Genomic DNA, 21,429 nt, shown 5'->3' with positions numbered 1-21,429 from the left:
CTACTTAGACAATTTTCTACACAGTGAGTCCATTTTTACATAATTTCGAAGCGGATAATTCTCCTAAAGGAAAACCAAAAGAAGAACCTAGCGTACTTCATCGTCTACGCAAGCGATAAATGAGCGGCGAACCAACACAGCCCTACCGGGGACTCGGCTTGGCATAGCTCCACTCAGCTTCAAACGTGGCTCTGACTTACGCGTCCCGGCCGCCATTATTGCCTATAGTGAATAACCACCTTTTTGAACCCGGAATATTAACACTATTGATTTGGGTGACTGTGGATAAATCTTAATACTGCACGCGTTTGCTATCGTGGCCCTGCTTGTGACTATGGCTGCCTGAAGCATCTGGGAGATATTAAAAGGGCCGTAGAGTACTAACTTGAAAGTTCCAGTTCTTCGATTTTCACTAACGAGGACATACATCTTCGTATTCTTTCTTTCTCCACAATGTTCGAAGTAATCAAGAGCTGGTTTCAGCCCGCTCAAGAGCCTATCAGTGAGGGCAAGTGGGACGCCAATACCGTCACCATGCAACAACCTGACAGTCCTCCTTCAATGAACCAGACTATCACTCAGCAGCCCGTACGAAGTCCCCATTTCATGACGTAGTTCCCTCTAGATTGAACGGGTTTAATGAAGATCCACCAGTGCTGACGATAATCTTACTGTAGGGCGGCCCTGAGAGTATGAGTGTCCATGTACGTGGAGGTGGCGGTGGCGATATCTGCTGTGGGATGTGAGTTCAGAATGATTTCAGTTCATTTATGTATGATTGTTAACTAAACCGGTTATCTTCATTTAGCTGTGCTGGCTTTTGCTGCTTTGAATGCTGCGAGTGTTGCTGTGATTGTTGTGGGGATGACGGTCCCCCGGGACCTGGAGGACCACCGGGCCCAGGATTTTAGATAAAAAAATCGATATGCCAATAGATCATAGACATCAAATTTCTACTGCGCTTTTTACCTAGGAATCTTTTACTTTCTTTTCCTTTGTACAACATGTCGATGATATCGACCTCGAAGCTCCTTCTTGGCATTGAAAGATGTATACCAAAGATAGTATTGCTTTGCCTGGTACAGCGTGTTCCTATTTTGAATCTGATTTATTATTCTACAGTTCAACTGACATATGCTTTATCCATCATTCCATTCATTAATATCCGATTCTCTCTTAACACAATGGGGAGCTTTGCCGGTATTTGAATGCAGTAACCAGCGCACCAAGATGACACGCACCACCAATAACAGCAAAGGTATGAAAAAGCTGATACGAATGTCCAAAAATATCGAATGGCCCTGGGAATAACCTCTCAGGGACTCGACTAACGAAGAATCCCACGCCAACTAGTAAAGAGAGCGCCTCGGCTACAAACCATCCAGATCCTATCTCAATACATCCGCGAACCCAACCTATTTGGCTGAGACTATGAAATATGGGCAACATAGCAGAGAGACCAAGAGCAGTAAATACACCTCCACGCATTTCTCTCATCTTGCTGCCTCCGCCGCCAGTATCGAACAGCGTCACCGCTGCACCTACAGCTGAACAGACATTCAAGCCCCAGTAAACCTTTTGGATGGTAGGCTGGCAATAAAATGCATAATATGTCATTGACACACCACAGCCAAAGGCGAGAATCGAAATTCCCAGAATATCCATTCGTCCCCAAAGATGATGGATGTTGTAGGAATGACTTCTTAATGTATGAAATGTTGTGCTGAAGGCAAAGCATGTGGCAGCTGAAGCTGTAAACGTTCCAAAGGCGAATATATTACCGTATGTAATATTGAGGCCACTGTTTTCGGAAAAACGATATAGAGCGATACCAGAGGTGATGAACGCGGCCGAGCCCAAGAGGTGTGTCCAGATGTTCATAGTCTCCATGTGCCAACAGCGCCAGAGGCGAAAAGAGCGTCGTGTATGAAAAAGTTGGTATGGGATGGCCTTCCACAATATAGTCATTGTCGCGAAGCCATCCTGGAATCTGATATTTATTCGCAGCCCTTGGCCAGTAACCGTGAGGGGCCTTTCGATCCTCGGCATCAAGAGACATTCCAGTCGTCGGGTCTCCAGCGGATGGGGGCTTTGCAGCGTTTGAGACCATCCTAGACTTGATAACCAATATTTTCCGATCTCAACAAATTTTCATAGAGCGTCGGTTTTTAACTTGATTGAAAGTCATGAGATTTCCTCTGCGGTCCTCTGCGGGTAGCGATTTTAAATCAGGGGCAGGAGATTTAGGCGCTCTGGTGCCCGCTTGGTTAGCGATCTGCGAGGGGATAGGCAGCTCGGCCCTCTATTCGTCGATGGCATCAGGGCGGACCGCGCTTCAAAACATGGCCTGCGGATTCCGCACACTGGGTAGAAGATGTTTTTGTGGTCATTGCTTGAGTACTTCTTTTCTCGAAGTAGGCAGTTCAACGGCCCGCTCCAGGGAAAGGGAGAGAGAAACCGGCGCATCAGGGAAAAGATGAGCATCTGCGAGGTCCGCGAGGACTATTCTTGATTGGTGACATATTCCGTTCAAAAGATCAGCACATGCGTCCAGCAGCTGAGGGCATGAGATGATTGGCGACAGTCCATCAATCCTTGTTCAGTTGGCTTTATCTGTGAACTCCTGCATATTGCAGAACTTGGGCGTTTCGGACGCTGGCCTCCTGCCCGAACCCCTCCTCATAGTAGACCGTTTTATTTATGTTAAGTTGTAGGATACCTATATTACCATTTTCAACTTTTCCAAATTGTTTATTGCATACTTCTAATCCTACTTCGCTTCGCGGTCATGTCAAGATGAGCCACACTTCTAATATTCCGACCTCATCTATTTACGGGTGGACATCAGGACCAAATGAGCGGGGAACAATTGACATAATATCGTCTTCTTTTTCGGCAATCGGACTTTGCACTTGGACCGCTATTTGTCTAAATATGCCCCATCCGATGGAGCTTTTCAGATCGTTGTTTGCCGGGCAAAATGGATGTTTTGGGCCTTACTTGGCCAAGAAGTAGTTTTGACCGTAGCTATAGGTGAATTGGCCTCGGCTCGAAGATCTGCTCATCGACTCAACAGACTAGCAGAGAAAGAACAGACGTGGACTCTTCGACATGGTTTCTATACAGATATGGGTTGAATGCTACTACAGCCCAAAGATAGTACCCCGTTTCTCATCAATAGCCGACAACTTGCGTACTTTGTAGAGAAAGAATACCTTCCATACCCTGAAGTCACAGCTCAAGAGATCTGGGATAGATCTAAAACAGACTCACTTGCTAGAATTCTTACTGTTCTACAAGTCAGTTGGTTTATCATACAACTATTTGGTCGTGCTGTGCTCAGTCTTTCAACAACCACCCTCGAGTTATCCACGGGCGCCATTGTTCTATGTACAATGGGCACATTCTTCTGTTGGTTTCATAAACCCAGAGATGTTCAGGCAAGCATTATTTTGAGAACAGAAGCATCGACGGCCCAAATATCAATTCATGCTGGAGACGTTGCTGCGGCTCCTTACAAAAACACACCCCTTGATTTTGTCGCAAAGGAATCACCTACTTGCGGATGCGATCTTATGAAATTTTTTTAATATACGTTTTGATGATCGAGAAAGACCATTGCGTCGATTCCCTAACGATCGATTCCCCGATATCGGTACACTGGAAAAGTTCGCCCTATTTATCTTCACGTCGATGTTCGCGTCTTTGCATTTGATTGGCTGGGATTTCAACTTCCCATCTCGAGTTGAACGGTACTTATGGCGGGTCTCAAGCGCAATCGTGGCTGGAGCACCTGTTTCATTTTGGGTTCTGGAGACTATTGCGGCTCGCCAGAGGTTTGGAAGATGGGACAAGTACTTGATATGGTTGAAACTTAAAAGGCAGATGGGCAGCTGAGTGCGCTTTGCCGAGAAAAATACTGTGGATCGTCTGAATGCATTTGAAAAGGAACAACAACAGGCTAAGCCCATATTATTATGGGAGGTGATGTTAATATCCTTGATTGCTATTCTGTATATCACCGCGCGGACATATATGATCGTGGAGATGTTTGTTGGCCTAAGTGCCCTACCAGCAGAAGCATACCAGACCTTTGACCTAGTTGACTTATTGCCTCACTGGTGAGCTGGCTGTAATTTCGCGAATTGATATATTAGAGTGGGGAGTATCTCGATCATCATATTATTTACAAGTACTATTGCACACTGCTCCAGTTATCACGTAGCCTTGCCTAGATAGACATCACATGTTTAATTTTGTGTGGCATTCATTTCCTTTTCTTGAACAAGTCGGATCTCATCCAGGAGAGCTCTTCCACCGTTCTCTTCCAACCTTTTTGCAAGTGTTTCTCCAAGAGCCTCGGCTTCTCTGTCACTTGCCACGTCTGCGACCGCAAATGTCGAAATTTGACTAGAGCCATGGGGATGGATTATCGTGCCGTCAAGTCGTAAACGATGTGTTGTAGAAGACTTGTCATCACTGCCCTCGATGGTACAGTTAACAGCCACGGGGGATGAGCATCCGCCCTGAAGGGTGCGCAGTAACGATCGTTCTGCTAGGCAGATCCATCGCGTAAGTGGCTCTTCGATTTGCTGAACAATACTCAAAGTCTGAGTATCGCCTTCACGAATTTCAATTCCCAGTGCACCTTGTCCAATGGCATAGGGAAATTCGGATGGGGGTAAGTGCTTTGCGATACGGCTATTTAAGTTGATTCGGTTCATTCCAGCGGTTGCAAGGATAATTGCTGAATATTCGCCCTCGTCCAGCTTGCGTAGCCGGGTATCACTAAAATGATCAGCCGATTTGTTCATATCTTATCCTCTGATATGGTAAATCCTTCATCATCGAGTACTAGGTGGGGTCTTACATGTTACCACGGCATTCTTGAACCTTCAAATGGGGATACTTCCATTTGAGCAAAGCCTTGCGGCGGGTCGAACTAGTGCCAACAATTGATCCAGGAGGTAGTTGAGATAGATCCGTATACTGGTCTTGCAAGCTTTTCTTGATAACCAGCGCATCGGTAGGGTCTTCACGGTGAATAATCGCACCCAAGACACACCCGCTTGGTAAACGAGTCGGCATATCCTTGAGGCAGTGGACTAGCAGATCCAATTCGCCAGAGCTCAGTTTGGCCTCCATCTCCTCAGTCCAGATATTTTTGGCCGCATCAGAGGGCCCTCCAAATTTGAGAAATGGACTTGTTTTATCCACATCCCCGCTCACGGAGACGGTCTGCCATGGAAACTTAATGTGGGGGTGGGCGGCGTTTAATGCATCGGAGACCCTCTCGGCTTGGACTAATGCTAATTTCGAGTTTCGAGTTCCGATCGTCAATTGTGTTTTATCCATTTTAGAGCTGTTGTCATAAGTGATCTGTAAGGGAAGTTGAAGGTAGTAGTAGTGGGTGGTGTGAGAGAGAACAGATATTGCATGGCGTCGGTAAGATATCGCTCTGCTTACCCGATTGGGCCGAATCTAACACTAGTCCTTATTGTAGTGGGAACTCGACATTTATTTACTTAGGTGTTTATTTTGACAAAACATATATGTCATTGATGACACAGTGGCATACCTGTGGTTTTCTGGGCGATATCTTCATTCGATTTACTGATAACACTCAGAGGATGCAGCATCTGGATTTTAGCATGAGGCTCTAGGGTAGTAGCTTGTCCGGGGACTGAAAATTCAATTTCTCCAATCTCTCTAATATCGTATCAAAGTACTCTCAGAAGCCTTCTAGAACATTTCTTTGGATAGAGTATAATTTTGAGTTAAGAATGGGGATATAGTTCATGGAGAGGCTCCGTAATTTCAGCGATCGATCTCACATTCCGATTGGAAGAGATCTGCGGTTCGCCCCTGCTACTCCGTATGACTTCACAAGTTCACATCTGCCCGCCTCCGGCTCAATCCAACGCTATCCACGATGGGCGGGGCTCCCCTAAGATCCAAAGGATGCAATACTTGCAGGAAACGAAAGGTTAAGGTGAGTAGGTTCGGATAGCAAGCCGTGCGCCATCAGTCCCTGACTCGCCCCAGTGCGATCTTCAACGGCCCGAATGCGCCCGTTGTCTCCGAGGAGGCCACCACTGCCAGGGATACGAAAGAGCGCGCAGGTTCGTCCATACCTTTACGGAGCTAGCGGATAATACCGAGAATATTATCGTTCCTCAAAAGAAATGTGAAGATATTCAAATAGGAGTTATCAATGTCAATTCGCAGATCCGGTCTCAACTTTTCTCGCTCTTCATTGACTCTTACATTCCGTCTCCGCCTGTGGGGCACATCAATTTAAGATGTCAAAAGGTGACTAATGTGATTGAGGACTTTCCGTCATTAATGGACGGGAAGAATAGCCAGTTGTTTGATCGAGCTATCTCTGCACTTGCTGCGGCTTTTGTCGGCAAGAAGTTCAATGATAGTCGGTTGACACATCACGGTGTGAAACTGTATAACCACGCTATACAAGCTTTTGCGGCCTTGATTCCTCGCACTGGACTTCCAGTTCAAGAAGTTCTTTGCGCGAATGTTGTTTTTCAATTATACGAGGTGTGTTGGTACCTTTTGATTGAGATTTGGGTAACAGACTAACGAATCTAGGTCATTAATTGTACGTACGGATTTGCGGGTTGGATGGCACACATGCAAGGTGCAAATGCCGTCCTTGCTCTACATGAGAAATCGTTAAAGAGAGATCAACTTTCTACTATGCTTCTTCGACAATTGAAGTTATCGAATGTAAGTAGTACCTGCGAAATTTATGCTCGTTCGCAGTAATCTCACTCCAACAGATCTTTCACGCCATCGGAAAATCCCAGTCCGCTCTTTCCTCTTTCCCAATGTGGAAGATGTTGTCACCTCCACGAGTTGATGATCCATTAGATGAAATAATCGACATTCTCATGGAATGCACTGCCCTTCTTGAAAAGGCAGGAAGCGTGCAAACCACCCAAGACTTGACAAATACGAAATATCTATGTCATGAGTTAGAATGGCAAGCGCATTCATGGCATACGCGACTGACGAATGTCTCTGAATGTCCCCTTTATACCCTTGTTCCTGACGATTCCGGAATACCTCGCCCCAAAACGAGAAATGCGGTCTTCCCGGAAAGATTCGACTTTATATCTGTTGATATAGCAGAAGCCTACATGCTATATTGGACTGCCCTTCTGGTTATATCTTCAGTTCTATATGAATTTGAGTGCCAAACGATTCTTCATCAAGGTGTCATCGTCTCTTCTCATCATGTGGCTGATAGCCAAAATGAATATACTTCGTTCTTCCATGAAGCCTTATTCTACGCGGACCAACTCTGTCGTGGCGTGGGTTACTTCATACAACCGCACATGCACATACTTGGGGGTCATAATCTCCTTTTTCCTGTGGCAATGTCATCTCAATTCTTCCATAGAAATGGCTTCTATGATCGTTACGACTGGTGCCAGGATGTTTTTGCTACGTTGGAATCGATGGGACTGGGGCTAGCCAGTGTCTTGCAGGGCACTCCGTGGCTTACGTATAAGTCCGGCGAGAGTGAAAATTCTCCATGTTGAGAAGTGGTATAAAGAGATTTTACAAACTACCGAGCAAAGTATACGACTACTACATCCTGCTTGTCAAGTTTACCTCTCTGGGGGATACTTTTATCATTTCGCTCGAGACTTTACCAAAGTTATGGGGAATTACTGCGACAAGCCATGGGAGAAGTCTGAAACCAGATGTCAACTACGGAAATATCCATTTGCAATGAGCTTACGGGCTTCATAGTTCCAGTGGAATAATATACATGGCCATTACTTTAGCTGGTCAGCAGTGATTACGGTGATACTAGGTCCATCTACGTCCACCTAGTTTTGGCAACTGGCTCGACTATGGGCGACTTACAGCATATTCGAACTCTCCCTCATAGCTGCTCTATGAAATACCAATGACCCGAAATCGACCAAGCTGCACCCTATGACAAACTCTCATGCCGAGTCTGCGGGACGTCTTCGCCCGTAATTTTGCCGCAGCCAGTCATCATTCATATCAATTGGCATCCTTTTACCAAGCAAAGAGAGGTTTACGAAGCGACGACCTCGCTCGCGGCAATATGGGACGTGTGAGAGGTCATGGCCTTCTCACTCTCGGGTTCTCGCGTTTGTCTCGATATTAAGGGATGTGCGTGCTCGTGGGGGTATCGCAGGTGATTCGGAGGACTTGTGAAGGCTATCAACAACTCAGGAGGGACAGAACCATGACGTTCTCTTGTCTTTATTGGGTATACTCATCTCCGACTAAGCATGAGAGAATAAAAGAGCCATCAAACGAATCCGCGATGACGATTTAGGGCAGTGGTGACATAGATGTCGGTCGCACTGACTTCTAAATCAAAGTGACGATTAGGTTCATGTTGTCATTACTCTGTCTAATACTATATAAAATGACATCACTTAAACAACAAAATAGATTGAAATACTCAGACAAAATCAATAAAACCTCATCTTGCATATACTATAGACCTGAACTAAATCCCTCACCTACAGCCTGAGCATCATCTACCTCTTCCCAGACCGCTTAATGCACCCGAGCCCTCAAGCTCGTCATCTAGAGGCCCCAACACAAACGAAACAAAAATGGAAGTGTCAAGCCAGACGAATAAGAAAAGAACAAGTAAGACCAACAGTAAAGTATCCTATTCAAACGGATACTACAATTTAATTCTAGAAATATTAATTTGAATGCATCCTCTGTACTGGATTACTACTGCAATAATATTCCTTCTGCAATAAGCATCCTTCTGCAAGATCCTGTAGACAAAAAGAAAGGAACATCCTAGTTAAAGCCCGAAGTAAGAATAAGATGTTCGCATACGTCGTATATCTAAGAACTATATCCATAAAAGGCAGACTACTAGATAAGGTGACGCCGGCCCCAGAGATGGCGCTGCCACCATGCATTTTAGCCCCATTTGGATTTCCAGAATCAGACAATGATATCATTACAGCATAATTCACAGAAGTAAGACAACATGAACTAACATTACTACTGTGCTTTCTATGATTTCGATTATTATGCCGAGCTGAGCGGTAATACTACTAGTACTAATTGTGGAGGTCTTGAATAACAACTTGAACTTGAAAGGTTCAAGTTCAAGCTGGATACACACATACTACTACCCGGCCCAACGTTGTCCGCAACTAACTAGCAGATGACAGATGTGCTCATTACGGGTCCGATCGTCAACATCAGGTTGCGAATACTAACTAACCAGCACAGAGTAGAGCGAATAATATTCAGATATTATCCCGAACTTGCCCGGTACTGTCTGTCTATGCACTGTTCTTTCTTGTGCGGGGATTCGCGGCTGTTATTGGTACATCGCCATTGTCCCGCTGACCTGGTGCTGCAGGCTAACCATGTTTTGTGCTCGGTGATCAGTGAAATGTTCGAGAAGATCGGCCTTGCTTTTCATTGGCGATACACTAGGATGTATGTGTACCCGTGTATCCGATGCTATGGGTGTGTGCATCATAGGGTTGCCCTGGAAATACTATGTGTATGCAACGGTTTTACTATTATCGGACCGGGTAGCCTGATATGTTCGTTTGAGCTAGTGTAGGGTAGGGGGGGTAGCATGTGGATGGGTGCAGGTGATCAAGTTTTGATTGGGGTTTAAGATAGTTTATGCGTGATTGTGGAAAATTCCTGATGGGAAACTAAGACCAGAATGAATATGGTTTACTGAGCTTGTGCTTATGCAGAGGGCCGAAAGTTGGATAATTTGTATGGTCTCTGTATTGCTTTTTCAAAATCTTCAATTTTTTTTTCTCTGGTGAATGTTTCAGGATTGTATGTTAGTTGTTTTGATGTACCTGCTTGGGTGCTCTATGTAATGAATGCTGACAGTAGATCATCCACGATGCAGGGGAGATGGAGTGAAATGCACCTGGGCAATTCACAATCCCCGTCGGTGAGTTAGGGCCGAAATTGCGCAACCAGGCGACACAGCTGCAAGAATCCGTATCGCGTAAGAAGATAATAGAAACTTCTTCCTAAAGTGTATAGTAATCAGGCATATTGTCCGCACGGGGGACACAATTACAATCTACAATGTACTCGATCGGTCCGGACCGAGTCAACCACCACAACATTTCAGAGCCAAGCCAGTTCTCATGTAGCCGGTCGATCCCGAGGGGGGCCGAATAGTTTCATAGTTTCATGTGTTGTTTTTTTATGGCCCGTTTGTCGCACTGCCACTGCAAGGTTCTTACCTCGTCTCGTCTCGGCGCGGTCTGGATTTCTTTTTCTTATATTTCCCTTTCCTCTTTCGTTTCCCTTGGCCGGAGATAAAGGGCGTACTGTACGACGTCTTGGCGCCAAATTCAATAGACGCAATAGTTTGCTTTGTTGCCAAGACCTCCTTTATGCGCGCAGGCTGAGTAGTCGGATCGTCATGATCGCCCTTGGCGGCATTATTTGCAATTGTTGTACTGTAACGCCGAGCCTCAGGTGGAATTGGGTTTGTGGGCTGTGGGCTGCGGGCTGTCTCCCTTTGCATTGCTGTGTGATGATGATTGTTGTCTTGTCTTGAAAGGTGGACTGGGCTTGGCGCCGAGAGGAACAGGATAACCTTACTGATAGTCTTGGCTTGGCTTCCAATAGAGGAATTGCGTTGCCCCTGAAACTTTGTTCGGGGAGGAGAGATTAGGCGTTGAGTCTGTGGGGGATTCAAAGGGGTTCAGGTGAGACAGGAACAGGTGTTCGTATCGGTCCACTTCTTCTTCTCGACCCCAGAGTTGCGGATGTGGAGCAAGTTAGTATCGCCCCCTTGATGATTTGTTTTTCGTTTCTTATTCTATTGTACTTCGTACAGTATTGTATCTCCATATTCCGTGCTCTGGAGTCGATGACAGCTCCACGATCATCGGCTGAGTCGCACCGGGCGCATTCTGAAGGCTGCACTGTTTCGAGCGCAGGGCTTGGCAGTCAGAATCGTGGTGATCGTGATTCTTTTTTTAAATTTGCCAAGCGCTGTTGCAGATTGTGTCCACCCTCCTCATCGCCCTCTCTCTCGCTGGCTTTTGAGTTAAGTGATCTTCCGCCCCAGCCTACCTGAGTAGTTGAGGCTTGGATGTCGTCTCAAGGAGTTCTTGGCAAAGAACATAGGAGTAGTGTGGGGGGTCTACTGAGTTTCGTGAGTTTCGTTAGTGTTTCTCATCTGGTCGATCTCTGTATCTGATCAATCTCCATGATTTTTATGTCATATGGCTGACTGTAAGATTCGGGGGCTGTCTATCTCGCCCTCTGTCTTCTTACTGCAGCAGATCAATGTGAGCCATTACCGCATTCGGTCGGGGCGTTCTGGTAGGTAAGCAAAGTTGACACCTCAGGCATCAACCCTGGCCTCAAGATCCGAGATGAATAAGTGTTCGCCACAATAACCAACATCTTGTGGTGGCAATGGCGGCCACCTAGGCAGCACATGCCCGAAAAAAAAGATAACCAAAGATATCATCCCAAGGTTGAAAGGATGCTGGTTGGGTAGATACATAATCCGAATATGAAATCGCAAGACTGGGCCGGTTTTGCCGGTTTCGCGAGGTATGTTACGTGGATGACCTGCTGGCTTATGGCTTTTGCAGCGCCGAGAAGAAAGAAAGAGAAAGAAATTGTCCATGAACTTGTCTTGGTCGGGTCTTGTGTCTTATGAAAGAAGAACTGTATCACCAATAGACAGCACAAGAAAAGCCATAGAATTCGCCCACGGCATTTTCATCCGTGTATTATTCTTTCCCCTGCGCGCGCTGTATATTCTCGTATTTTGAACTTTTCTTTCGTATAGTACATCGAACTTAGTCAGAGCCAGTAGTAGAGTCATTCTCAGCACCCCGTGTTGGGGACTGGGTATCGAGTCAAGTATTGGAGTATATTGTAGGAAAAATGAGTAATGCGTGTCAAACCAATCGATCGCAGGCGATAACAAAAATCAGCACATTTAGTCACATAATATGAACAATTTACATTGCACAATAGAAACTAAACACTAGCACCACTAACCCCAAAAACGAGACTAAACCACCCGTATAAACCCGAAGCCCGTCAAGCCAAGCGAGACAGCCGCTGTCAAAGAAACCCCCAAACCACCACCAAAACCGTGACCCCCAAGCTACTAACCACAACTAGCATCGAAGCCAGGAACCCAACTTAACTCAATTCGGCCGACTTCGCAGACTCGGTGGGGAAGCGGTTAAAATCCCTCATATTAACACAGAACGCCAACTCATGCACGACTAACAAGCTAGCGCTCATTCAATGCCAATTCAACCGGACGATCCCCAATAAGGTCTAAGCTCGACTGAACTGCATACATAAGTACATTAGCTGGGGGATCCACTTCCCCGGTTGATGCTGCCGGTCAACACTTGCGTTGTGTTTTATTTATACTCGTTGTTTGGAGGACTTGCTCCAATCGAAGGATCGTAAGTCTGGCAGTAGTGCCGCCTCCACCTGCACAGTTCACACCTTATTGCGGTGCTCCGTACGGAGTATACGGGGTGTGATCAATTTGCTCCGTACAGTAGTCTGCTTTGCGGATCCAGACGGCAGAGTTGTCTCTCCCCATGGGCTTGAGTTCATGATTCTTCTACTCCCCCCTCTTTTTTTGTCTGGTGCCACGAGAGCAATATGGGGACGTGATGAGTTTCATCGTTGACTTGTTTGTGAATGGGTCCTGACGATCGTGACTTGTTCATTTCGACCTCATTTTTCTTTCTCTGTTTCTTCGGGATAATTTTTCCGGGCGCTACAAGGAGTTTCTCTTTCTTTGTTTGGCCCGCTTTCTATGTACACCTGGACAGTATTTCGGGTATGTGTGTACATGTATACAGTAGTAGATTGGTGGGAAGATTCACCGTAAGATCATCATTACTTTTTGATTTTCTTTTGCTTTTCTTCTCTTTTCTGTGGGGGCTGCTGTTGAGGGTTGAGGGGCCGCTAAGTTAGGTTAGGATGTTTAATGTTATGTACGGAGTACCGTATGTATAGACGGAGTCTTGCCGTACCGCTAATGTACCTGTACCCCTCTCCGGTTGTTAGACCGAGCAACAAAAAGGTTGTCCGCGCGAAATGAGACTCGAAATGCCCGAGAACAAGGATAGAAGCTACAAACAAGGGTTAACTCGGCGGCTTAAGCCCACCATAACTTACGTTATACACCAATCAAAGGAGCAAAGCGATACGTCCGCATGAAAGAGGAAAGACCCCGATCGACAGAATCTCGTGGCACAGAGCGCCGTCCTGCTAATGACACTGACGGTTACGACCCGTGGAAATCGTTCATGTGCCGTGTTTCGACTTTATTGGTCTTTAGGTAATGTACTCGTACCTATTCTGACTAAGTAGTACATACTCCATACAGATACATACTATCCTTATTTGTTCTCATTTATCTCGTACTCGCGAAACTTTCTCCATGTCTGCCGCTCGTAAATTCAAAAGCCGATGCGTAATCTTAGTAATGTACATACAAAAAGCAGAGGGGTATGTAGAGCACTGTGAGAAGATCCCCTTCTTCTGTTTGTACCTGGGCTATCCTGGGGCTATGACGCCGTTCTACTGCCAACAAGCTTTCGCTGGGATTGAGATTCTGCCTGGATACTGCGCCCTCCGTTGACCGGTTCATGGGCAAATCTGCAGCCCAGTGAGCTTGCCCGGTGCTTACAGGGGACATGCCTGTTCAGTACCGATGTGCTGCAGTGTGGGGTTGTGATCCGACGATTCGCGAAGCTTGTCGCGATCTTAACGCTGAGTTTGAGAATGTTTCGACTCTCAATTCGCCCTGTCCTTTTCTCTCTGTATGTTGGTCCACAGTTTTTTTCTGGTTCCAGTCAAAGCTTGTTTGAGGTACAGTGACTTTACTACCGTAGGGAATTAAGGACTGGAGATACTACTGTACCCGTATGGATGTAATGTTTGAATCAACATTGTATACGTTATGTTTTAATTACTCTGCCGCTTTCTCCAATCTCTACTTTATACTGGAACTTGAACTCGGGGAGCAACCGAATTGTAATCCCAACTGACCGCTTCTCTGGCTTCAACTCGGCGTCCTAGTCAGCCAACTTCCTTGTAAGCGATTGGTGTTCCCGTGAGATCATATCCACATATGCAGACATAATCGGAGAACAAAGACTATGAGCAAATTTTTTTTTAGTTTCGCTTTGGTTCTTTTTTTTCTTTGCCATTATCTTTTTAGGAAGATTTTCCCTTGTTGCCCTACGGTGGACTTTAGTCGAGTAAACGTTTCACCGCAGGTCGGGGGTACAGCGTAGGATGAAATGTTTATCTTTTCTTTTACTGTCCACGCGACAGTTGGACGCATGTGGCTCCAGGGCTGAATCCATAGTTGATGCTTGCAGGTGTGTACAAAGTACGTACTTTGGAGTGGATTGGACTTCGCCTCGTAGTATAATGAATCCCCAATGTACCAAATTTAGATATCTAGGCTTTCATGTTTAATTTGGGCTCAAGAGTTCAATGTTTCTTTTCTTGGCTCCATTGAAACTGAAAATGAAAGATCGGTGCTGCCTTCGCATACTTGGCATGCTTGGGCAGAACATGCATTGAGGATCATATGTGCCAAATTCTGGGGCCTGTTTAGCAACGTATACTGGCATATACCAAGACATTCCCAGTACAGTAGCGGTGATCTACCGAGTGTACAGCCCAGTGTGTGGGGGATGTGCTTTAGGTACAAACTGTTAAATGAGGGCCAAGTAACTATGCGCTGTACACATCACACCAAGGATTCTATCTACGGAGTACGGAGGATACTCAATGAAGTGGAGGATAATCCACTTAGAATCCACTTAGGTTAAACTACGTCAGTGAGGGTATAGCGTACAATAATATTGTGGATAGTTATTAGTGTATTTGTATTAATTGAGCAAGGGCAACCCCAGACATTGAAGACCAAGCATTCCAATAAGTGAGAGCTGCACTGCCAAGATGTATTGGTATTGGTATTGGTCTTGGTTGGCCAAATGGTACAAGGGTAGGTTTGGCAAAGCGCGCAGAGCGCGTTTATAGGATTTGTGGGAGGGGGGATGACTGGCGTTTTGTGGATTTGGTTTAGCTTCTCTCGTTACTATTACCAGGTCAGTTATAGTTGGTCCTAGAGCCCTGGTCTAGGGCAGGTTCACCAGTTAAAATGCCTAGGGCCTCCCGTCTCCATGTGTGTACTGTTACGGGAGTAGGGTTCGGCCAAAAGCGGAAGCGGGCCTGTGCCTGAACCCTTACGATACCCTGGTAATACAGGGCTAAATGCGCCGGGGAGGGGGAGAGTGGAGTATGATGACCGTACTATTACGTGATAGTATTGAAACTTGGAAATATTGGAAATATGAAAACGTCGGCAAATTCACTGATCGGCGAGAGCGTGACTGGAGGAGGATAAAGAGAAGGCAAAAACAAGAAACAAAGGGCGATCGGAGTACAGCTGTAGGCAGAAAATAGAAGAATATGATTCATTTAAAAAGATACTTCGATGACTCAGATGCATTATAGGTATTTATTTTTCTTGATGTTTCTTGTCGCCGAGGAGATATCTGCAGCATAGGGGAGGTACAGGTACATCGCGTACGGTAAGTTTAAGAAAGCGGCAGGTTTTTTTTAGCGGGCCACAGCAACAAAATGCCTCATAGAAAAGAAAAAATACAACCAGCAACTCAACACACAATAGTCATCAGCACGCTCCACCTTGAAAAGAAAATCAAAATGAAACCCTTCATGATTTGAATGGAAAAGTAATCGAAACGTCGTGTAATATGTGAGAATTAAAAATAGTACTTTTTGTATATTTTTAATATTTTTAGAATATTTTTTAAACAATTTTTTGGTTCTTCTCTGATTTCTTCTTCTTTCAAACACCATGATTTCACAAGTGCTATGCTCATCCATACTGGTTTGAGGTGCAGGAACCCCCCGATTGCAGATGGTTGTGGGGCATCGAAACAGCGTGGAAGGGGGGAAGTGTGGCGAAGGGCCAAAAGGGAAAATTTCGAAGGAAAAAACGGAAAATTGAAATTTTAAAAATCAAATGGTAAAAAGAAAAGTTGAAAAAAACCCCGATTTATTATGAAAAAATCTTGAAATTAAAAAAAATCACAACTTTTAATTCGAAAAAAGAAATTAAAAAAAAAACTAAATTCAAACCACGCTAAACCTAAGCCGATCGTGCCGCCGCTCAGCGTCACTCTTCCCTACCACTGCATCCCCCTCCAAATCTATAACCTACTTCTATTACTACTACACTTCTCTTCCTTTTTTTAATCCCCCATCTTCTCGCCTCCCCCGTTAATTCTTTATTTTTCATTTCTTGATACACGAAGATCTGAAGATCTCACATCCTGCCCAACGCTTGGCTTTTTGCCAAGATCCCATTTCGTGCCACACTCGAATTCGAAGAGAGGCTGTACTTCAAAGGACGACTATTCCCTCTTGGCGGCCCTATTCATTCTCGCCATCTATATTCTCCTGACGCCCCCCTCCATTCAACAATGCTCTGTATATCATGACAAGTGTCCTGCGCGGGACTCCTGCTCTTCAACTTCCAAGTTAATCATACTCCGTGATTGACTTCGAGCGAAAACGTCGACATTCGATCCATTTATTGAACCCTCTACTCGTGAAACCTCTCGCATCTACGAAAAATAACCTCTCGAATGTTTTTACTTTCTATTTTAGATTGAAAACGCTATGGCTCAACCCCGTGGGGAACGATTCTCTTTTCACAGTCTATTAAAAATGATTCTCGCTCCGAACTCGTCTACTCAACCGTCCCATGACGACGCCGATATGGCTGAGGACCTGGATGAACCCCCCGATCACATCAACGTGCATGATGACCCCTCGTCATTGCACCATGATGTGATTTTTGCTCGACCTACTTTTAAGCACCACAAAGAATCTTTGCTTACACGCGCCTTGAAGAGCAGTCCCGAACTGTCTCCTACCGAACCTCACCATGCTGATCTACATGAATCGACATATCTCTACCGCTCCTACCCCCACAGCAACATCTCTGGACTTTCAACAGCTGAGCTGACCAGTGATGGTGGCTTGACTAGTCCTTCTCTCTCCAATACCCCTAGCCCGCCACTCCCCCCGCAAATGATGGGCAAGATGGGAAAGACTACTATCGCCAGTCGGAAGGAAATCGCTCAGCGTGTCAAGGTCGTCGATACGAACACCAATGAGAACTCCGTTGAGGCTAATCTTGGACGTAAGCGTTGCATCAGCTTCGCTTGTGGTGGAAAATCTCAACAATCCAATCAACCTAAGCCATCTGCTCCTCAGAACGAACAAACTACGTCTACGCCTAAGAAGGATACTCTTGAACCCACAAAACGCAAAACCACTCTCACCTTTGTCTGCCCGGGTCGACAACAGCAACAACCACAGCAACCTGCAATTCAAAGGGAACGTTCACCAGCCCGCAAGTCTGCATTCCGGACTCGGTGCCGGGGTTCCCCTGCTCCTGTCTCCCGCAAGGCTTCCCCTCCGACTACTAAGTCATCCGAAGAGCCTAAGACATCCACAGCTATCACATTGCCCAAGGGTGTTCCTACTAGTGGCCTAGGCAAGTTTGAAGAGTCCGAGGCTACTCGATTCCATGAGTTTGCTAGTTCTGTTGAGGAGGATGACGAATGGGTTAAGAAGACCGGCGAATTCACCGAAAAGATTACCTTGAACGACTGTATGAAGAAAGAAAACGAAATTCGCCGACTTGGTCAAGAAGCTGAGGACGAAGCCGAAGATGAGGAGGATGACGACATTGAAGATCTTGATGATTCAACCATTCACGACTTTTCTTCTGACGATGGAAACGAATCTGATAACGAGGCTGGCTTCGCTGACTCTGACGATAGCGATGATGATGGTTCGGACTACGAATTCTGGGCCCCATCAGCTGCTGCTTCAGAGACAATTGTTCCAGCTATTGATATCTTCCCTCCTACGATAGAACGCCGTGCCTCGAACACATCCTTCGACTCCATGACTGATGATCACCAAAAGTGGCTGCCAGCGCCCGTGCAGAAGATGAGCACTCGTCGATCAGCTCCCAGACCTATCAAGATGCGACCGGGTACTCCTAATCTGCCCGATAGCACTGATTTCGTCTGTGGCACTTTGGATGAGGACCGTCCTCTCGAGGCTGCCTACAAGTCTTGTATCGAGCAACGTCGTATGTCTAAGCACGTTCCTATTCCCCAGGACATCGATCCCAGCTTCCCAACCAGCGACCCTGAGGCCGAAGAAGACCTCGAAGATCTATCTCAGGAGGATGTGGATGACTTTGTTCTCGAGCCAACTCGCGGCAGAACACCCGACGAGGCTCAAAAATCACCACGACACTCACCCAAGCGCATGGTATCACCACCACCTCGTAAAGCTGGTCGTGCTTCCCCCAAGCGCTTGAAGTCACCACCTCCCCGCATCCGGACCAAGTCTCCCACCCCTGAGAAATGGACCGATATGCCAGTCGTGGCATCTCCCCGTGGTGTCAACATCAGCCATCTAGTTCAACATCGTCAACCTTTACTTCGTACCAAGTCTTTACCTCGTACACCCAACCCGTTCTTTGCCAAAAGACACAACCACCAGTGGCTTGGAACTATCACCTCCGAGTCCCCTGAGCAAACTCACACTCACGTTCGTGAAATGCACACCCGTGGCCCTATCGACATCGTCGAGGGTCTTGAAAAGAAGCGCCAGAAACGAAAAGAAAAATTCTGGCGCCAACATTGCCGTAAAGCTGCTAAGGAACAGGCAGTGCGGCGGCCGATTCCCGGCAAGGGAGCCGAAAGGATGAAGGAGCTTGGCCTCGAAGTTGCTGAGAGGTGCAGAGCTTATGGTGTCGCTCAAGATACCCAGCTCGTCCTATCCGTTTAGGCTACCCCATACATTCAAGGACATGAATGCTTATTTTTTTTTCTCCCCATACCCCCTTTTTCGAACTGTACATACATTACACACTTTTCTTTGAAGCTGCTCGGTCCGTCATCCGAGTGTCATTCGCTCTTACATATCTTTTAACCACCAACTTCATGTCATCCACTTGATTGGGCTTCCTTTTTAACCATTTTTTCTACTTTCCTCTTTCTTCTTTTTAAACGTCACCATGTTCTAATCGTCCTGGGGAGGATCAGTCCTTGCTTTCTTTCTTTTTCCCATCTTTCTTTTCTTCCAACCGATCATATGTTTTCCTCCAGGGAGGTTGCTTTCCTTTTCGAGTTTGCATGGTTGCGGTGCACAATACCCCTTATCTGAGTTTCTTGCATTCGTGAATAAAGCAGGCGGGAACAAGTCGATTGACTTAGTAGATATAAACCAATGAAATAAATAACAAATAACAAATAACAAATCACCTCCTGGCTACTAAACAAGACAATAATTAATACTTAAGATAAGACATTCCAGTCGTGCCGCTTATCATCCATAATGACATTGCTCAATCTCTAACTCGATAATTCGATTCCGTCAGTCCGCCACGCATAGACACCTTACCGCCTCAGGCACCAAGGTTTGCTCAATCCCGAAAACAACATCAACCTGTCTTCTACCTTTCTTTCCCCTCCATCCACCTCGCTATCTCCACACGCTACCTTCACCCTGCATCCTTCGATTCATTATCGTATCTGCACCTCCCCTCCAGTCTCGCCATGTGGATCGTCAACTGGTGTAAGTGCCTCCTCAACTCGACCCTCGCCGAGGCCCAACCACACCACATCCGCAGTCCGCAATCGCATCCGCATCCAGCCAGCAAAGGAGCTATAATTCGTTCTACGCCTAAGTTCGTTTTGACTATAACTTGAGAAGGAGAGAAAACACAAGATACACGGACAAGAAAAGAACGCCTGGAAATATCGCAGAACGAATTATGGACCCTTCGCTGGATTCGAAATGCCGCGGTTCTTGTGCGGCCTGTGATGGATGGTTTTGGTTATGGTTTCGGTTCGCCGAGCTGATCATCGACGTTTACTGATCATCTTCTGTTTTAGTCTACGATGTCTTGGCCTCGCTTGGTCTGCTGAACAAGCATGCTAAGCTTCTTTTCCTTGGTCTGGATAATGCCGGAAAGACTACCCTTCTCCACATGTTGAAGGTGAGTTAGTTATCTTGTCGTGTGATGCGGATGGGATGGATCGGATATCTGTTACGATGGATTATGTTTGGAGGTCCATATTCATCCATTTCATTTCATTCGAGATCAATCACGATGATTGGTGTATTGGGATTTTATTTTATTTTATTTTATTTTTATTTTTGTTTTTGTTTTTGTTTTTGTTTTCTCCGCAAAATCAGATCAGATCACATCTCCGACATCATACGAAAGGCATGGCATGATCGCAAGCATGATAACTAACATGATTTTCCTAGAACGACCGTGTCGCCGTCCTCTCACCAACTGCCCACCCTACCTCCGAAGAACTGGCTATTGGAAACAACCGTTTCACTACCTTCGATCTGGGCGGTCACCAGCAAGGTGAGTAAAAACACAACAACATAACCCACATCTACTGAACAGCGCTAATATCATTCTTGTTATTTGTTTGTTTCCAGCTCGCCGTCTGTGGAAAGACTACTTCCCCGAGGTTAGCGGTATTGTCTTCCTTGTCGACGCTAAGGACTATGAGCGTTTCCCCGAGTCAAAGGCTGAGCTTGATGCTCTTCTGGCCATGGAGGATCTCGCTAAGGTCCCCTTCCTTGTTCTTGGAAACAAGATCGATCATCCCGATGCTGTGAGCGAGGAAGAGCTTCGTCATCAGCTTGGTCTTTACCAGACTACTGGTAAGGGTAAGGTTCCTCTTGAGGGAATCCGTCCTATTGAGCTGTTTATGTGCAGTGTTGTTATGAGACAGGGTATGTTCAAACTTTCTAGCTGAATATTGGTTTGTGCTAATAAATTCTAGGTTACGGTGAGGGTATCCGCTGGCTATCCCAGTACGTTTAAAAGCCGGATATCTCTTATATTTCTGTCCTTGATTCGATTCCGATTCCGATTCTATCGAACAATCTCTTTTTGCGCCTAGCATCTTTCTCTTCCTTTCTCCTCTTCTCTCGATTAGACTGGATGAACTGGACTGGATTGAATAGATGGATGGGATGATGGATGCTAGGTCCGCTCACATACCCCCTTTGTCCAACTACATAATCTATCTACTCTACCTACCCCTACTATCACTAGATAGCTACTACCTACATACTTACTGTTGGTGTCTGCTATGAAATAACCCCAATACACTGACGCCTTATGTGTCCCTGCCTCTGCTTCGGTTCAGCTTGTACCCCACCCCAATCAATGCATGTTTTGGCTTTAGCTTTCTATTTTCTACTTTTTTCTTGGATTGTATGTTGTTTTGCCTAGCACGGCGTAGT

The 21,429-nt window shown here is 45.9% G+C and overlaps 6 protein-coding genes across 6 annotated transcripts; 3 read left to right on the top strand and 3 right to left on the bottom strand.

Annotated features, from left to right (window-relative positions):
• Positions 1-1,176: 1,176 nt before the first annotated feature.
• N7478_004136 (hemolysin III family protein) lies at positions 1,177-1,968 on the bottom strand (the record flags this gene model as incomplete). Its single annotated transcript, XM_056920350.1, has 1 exon — positions 1,177-1,968. The coding sequence occupies one exon, from the start codon at positions 1,966-1,968 to the stop codon at positions 1,177-1,179; it is 792 nt and encodes a 263-aa protein (XP_056778387.1).
• Positions 1,969-4,250: 2,282 nt separating this feature from the next.
• On the bottom strand, positions 4,251-5,355 carry N7478_004135 (hydroxymethylbilane synthase; the record flags this gene model as incomplete). Its single annotated transcript, XM_056920349.1, has 2 exons — positions 4,251-4,788; positions 4,871-5,355. The coding sequence occupies 2 exons, from the start codon at positions 5,353-5,355 to the stop codon at positions 4,251-4,253; spliced, it is 1,023 nt and encodes a 340-aa protein (XP_056778386.1).
• A 577-nt stretch (positions 5,356-5,932) lies between these two features.
• N7478_004134 (uncharacterized protein) lies at positions 5,933-7,562 on the top strand (the record flags this gene model as incomplete). The annotated part of the gene is given in 5 exon segments (XM_056920348.1): positions 5,933-5,992; positions 6,011-6,122; positions 6,206-6,555; positions 6,607-6,744; positions 6,798-7,562. The coding sequence occupies 5 exon segments, from the start codon at positions 5,933-5,935 to the stop codon at positions 7,560-7,562; spliced, it is 1,425 nt and encodes a 474-aa protein (XP_056778385.1).
• Positions 7,563-10,258: 2,696 nt separating this feature from the next.
• Positions 10,259-10,549, bottom strand: N7478_004133 (uncharacterized protein; the record flags this gene model as incomplete). The annotated part of the gene is made up of 1 exon (XM_056920347.1): positions 10,259-10,549. One exon carries the CDS (start codon positions 10,547-10,549, stop codon positions 10,259-10,261), a length of 291 nt encoding a protein of 96 aa, XP_056778384.1.
• A 6,245-nt stretch (positions 10,550-16,794) lies between these two features.
• N7478_004132 (DUF2457 domain-containing protein) lies at positions 16,795-18,942 on the top strand (the record flags this gene model as incomplete). Its single annotated transcript, XM_056920346.1, has 1 exon — positions 16,795-18,942. The coding sequence occupies one exon, from the start codon at positions 16,795-16,797 to the stop codon at positions 18,940-18,942; it is 2,148 nt and encodes a 715-aa protein (XP_056778383.1).
• A 770-nt stretch (positions 18,943-19,712) lies between these two features.
• sar1 (Arf family GTPase SAR1) lies at positions 19,713-21,004 on the top strand (the record flags this gene model as incomplete). The annotated part of the gene is made up of 5 exons (XM_056920345.1): positions 19,713-19,731; positions 20,052-20,155; positions 20,431-20,536; positions 20,614-20,913; positions 20,964-21,004. 5 exons carry the CDS (start codon positions 19,713-19,715, stop codon positions 21,002-21,004), a joined length of 570 nt encoding a protein of 189 aa, XP_056778382.1.
• Between the last annotated feature and the right edge of the window lie 425 nt (positions 21,005-21,429).

The sequence above is a fragment of the Penicillium angulare genome (genome assembly GCF_028827245.1).
Source record: "Penicillium angulare strain IBT 27051 chromosome Unknown utg000004l_segment0_segment0, whole genome shotgun sequence".
In the NCBI taxonomy this organism is placed as follows: domain Eukaryota; kingdom Fungi; phylum Ascomycota; class Eurotiomycetes; order Eurotiales; family Aspergillaceae; genus Penicillium; species Penicillium angulare.
Note: the sequence above shows the minus strand (reverse complement) of the source record. Positions and strands in the feature narration are given on the sequence as shown.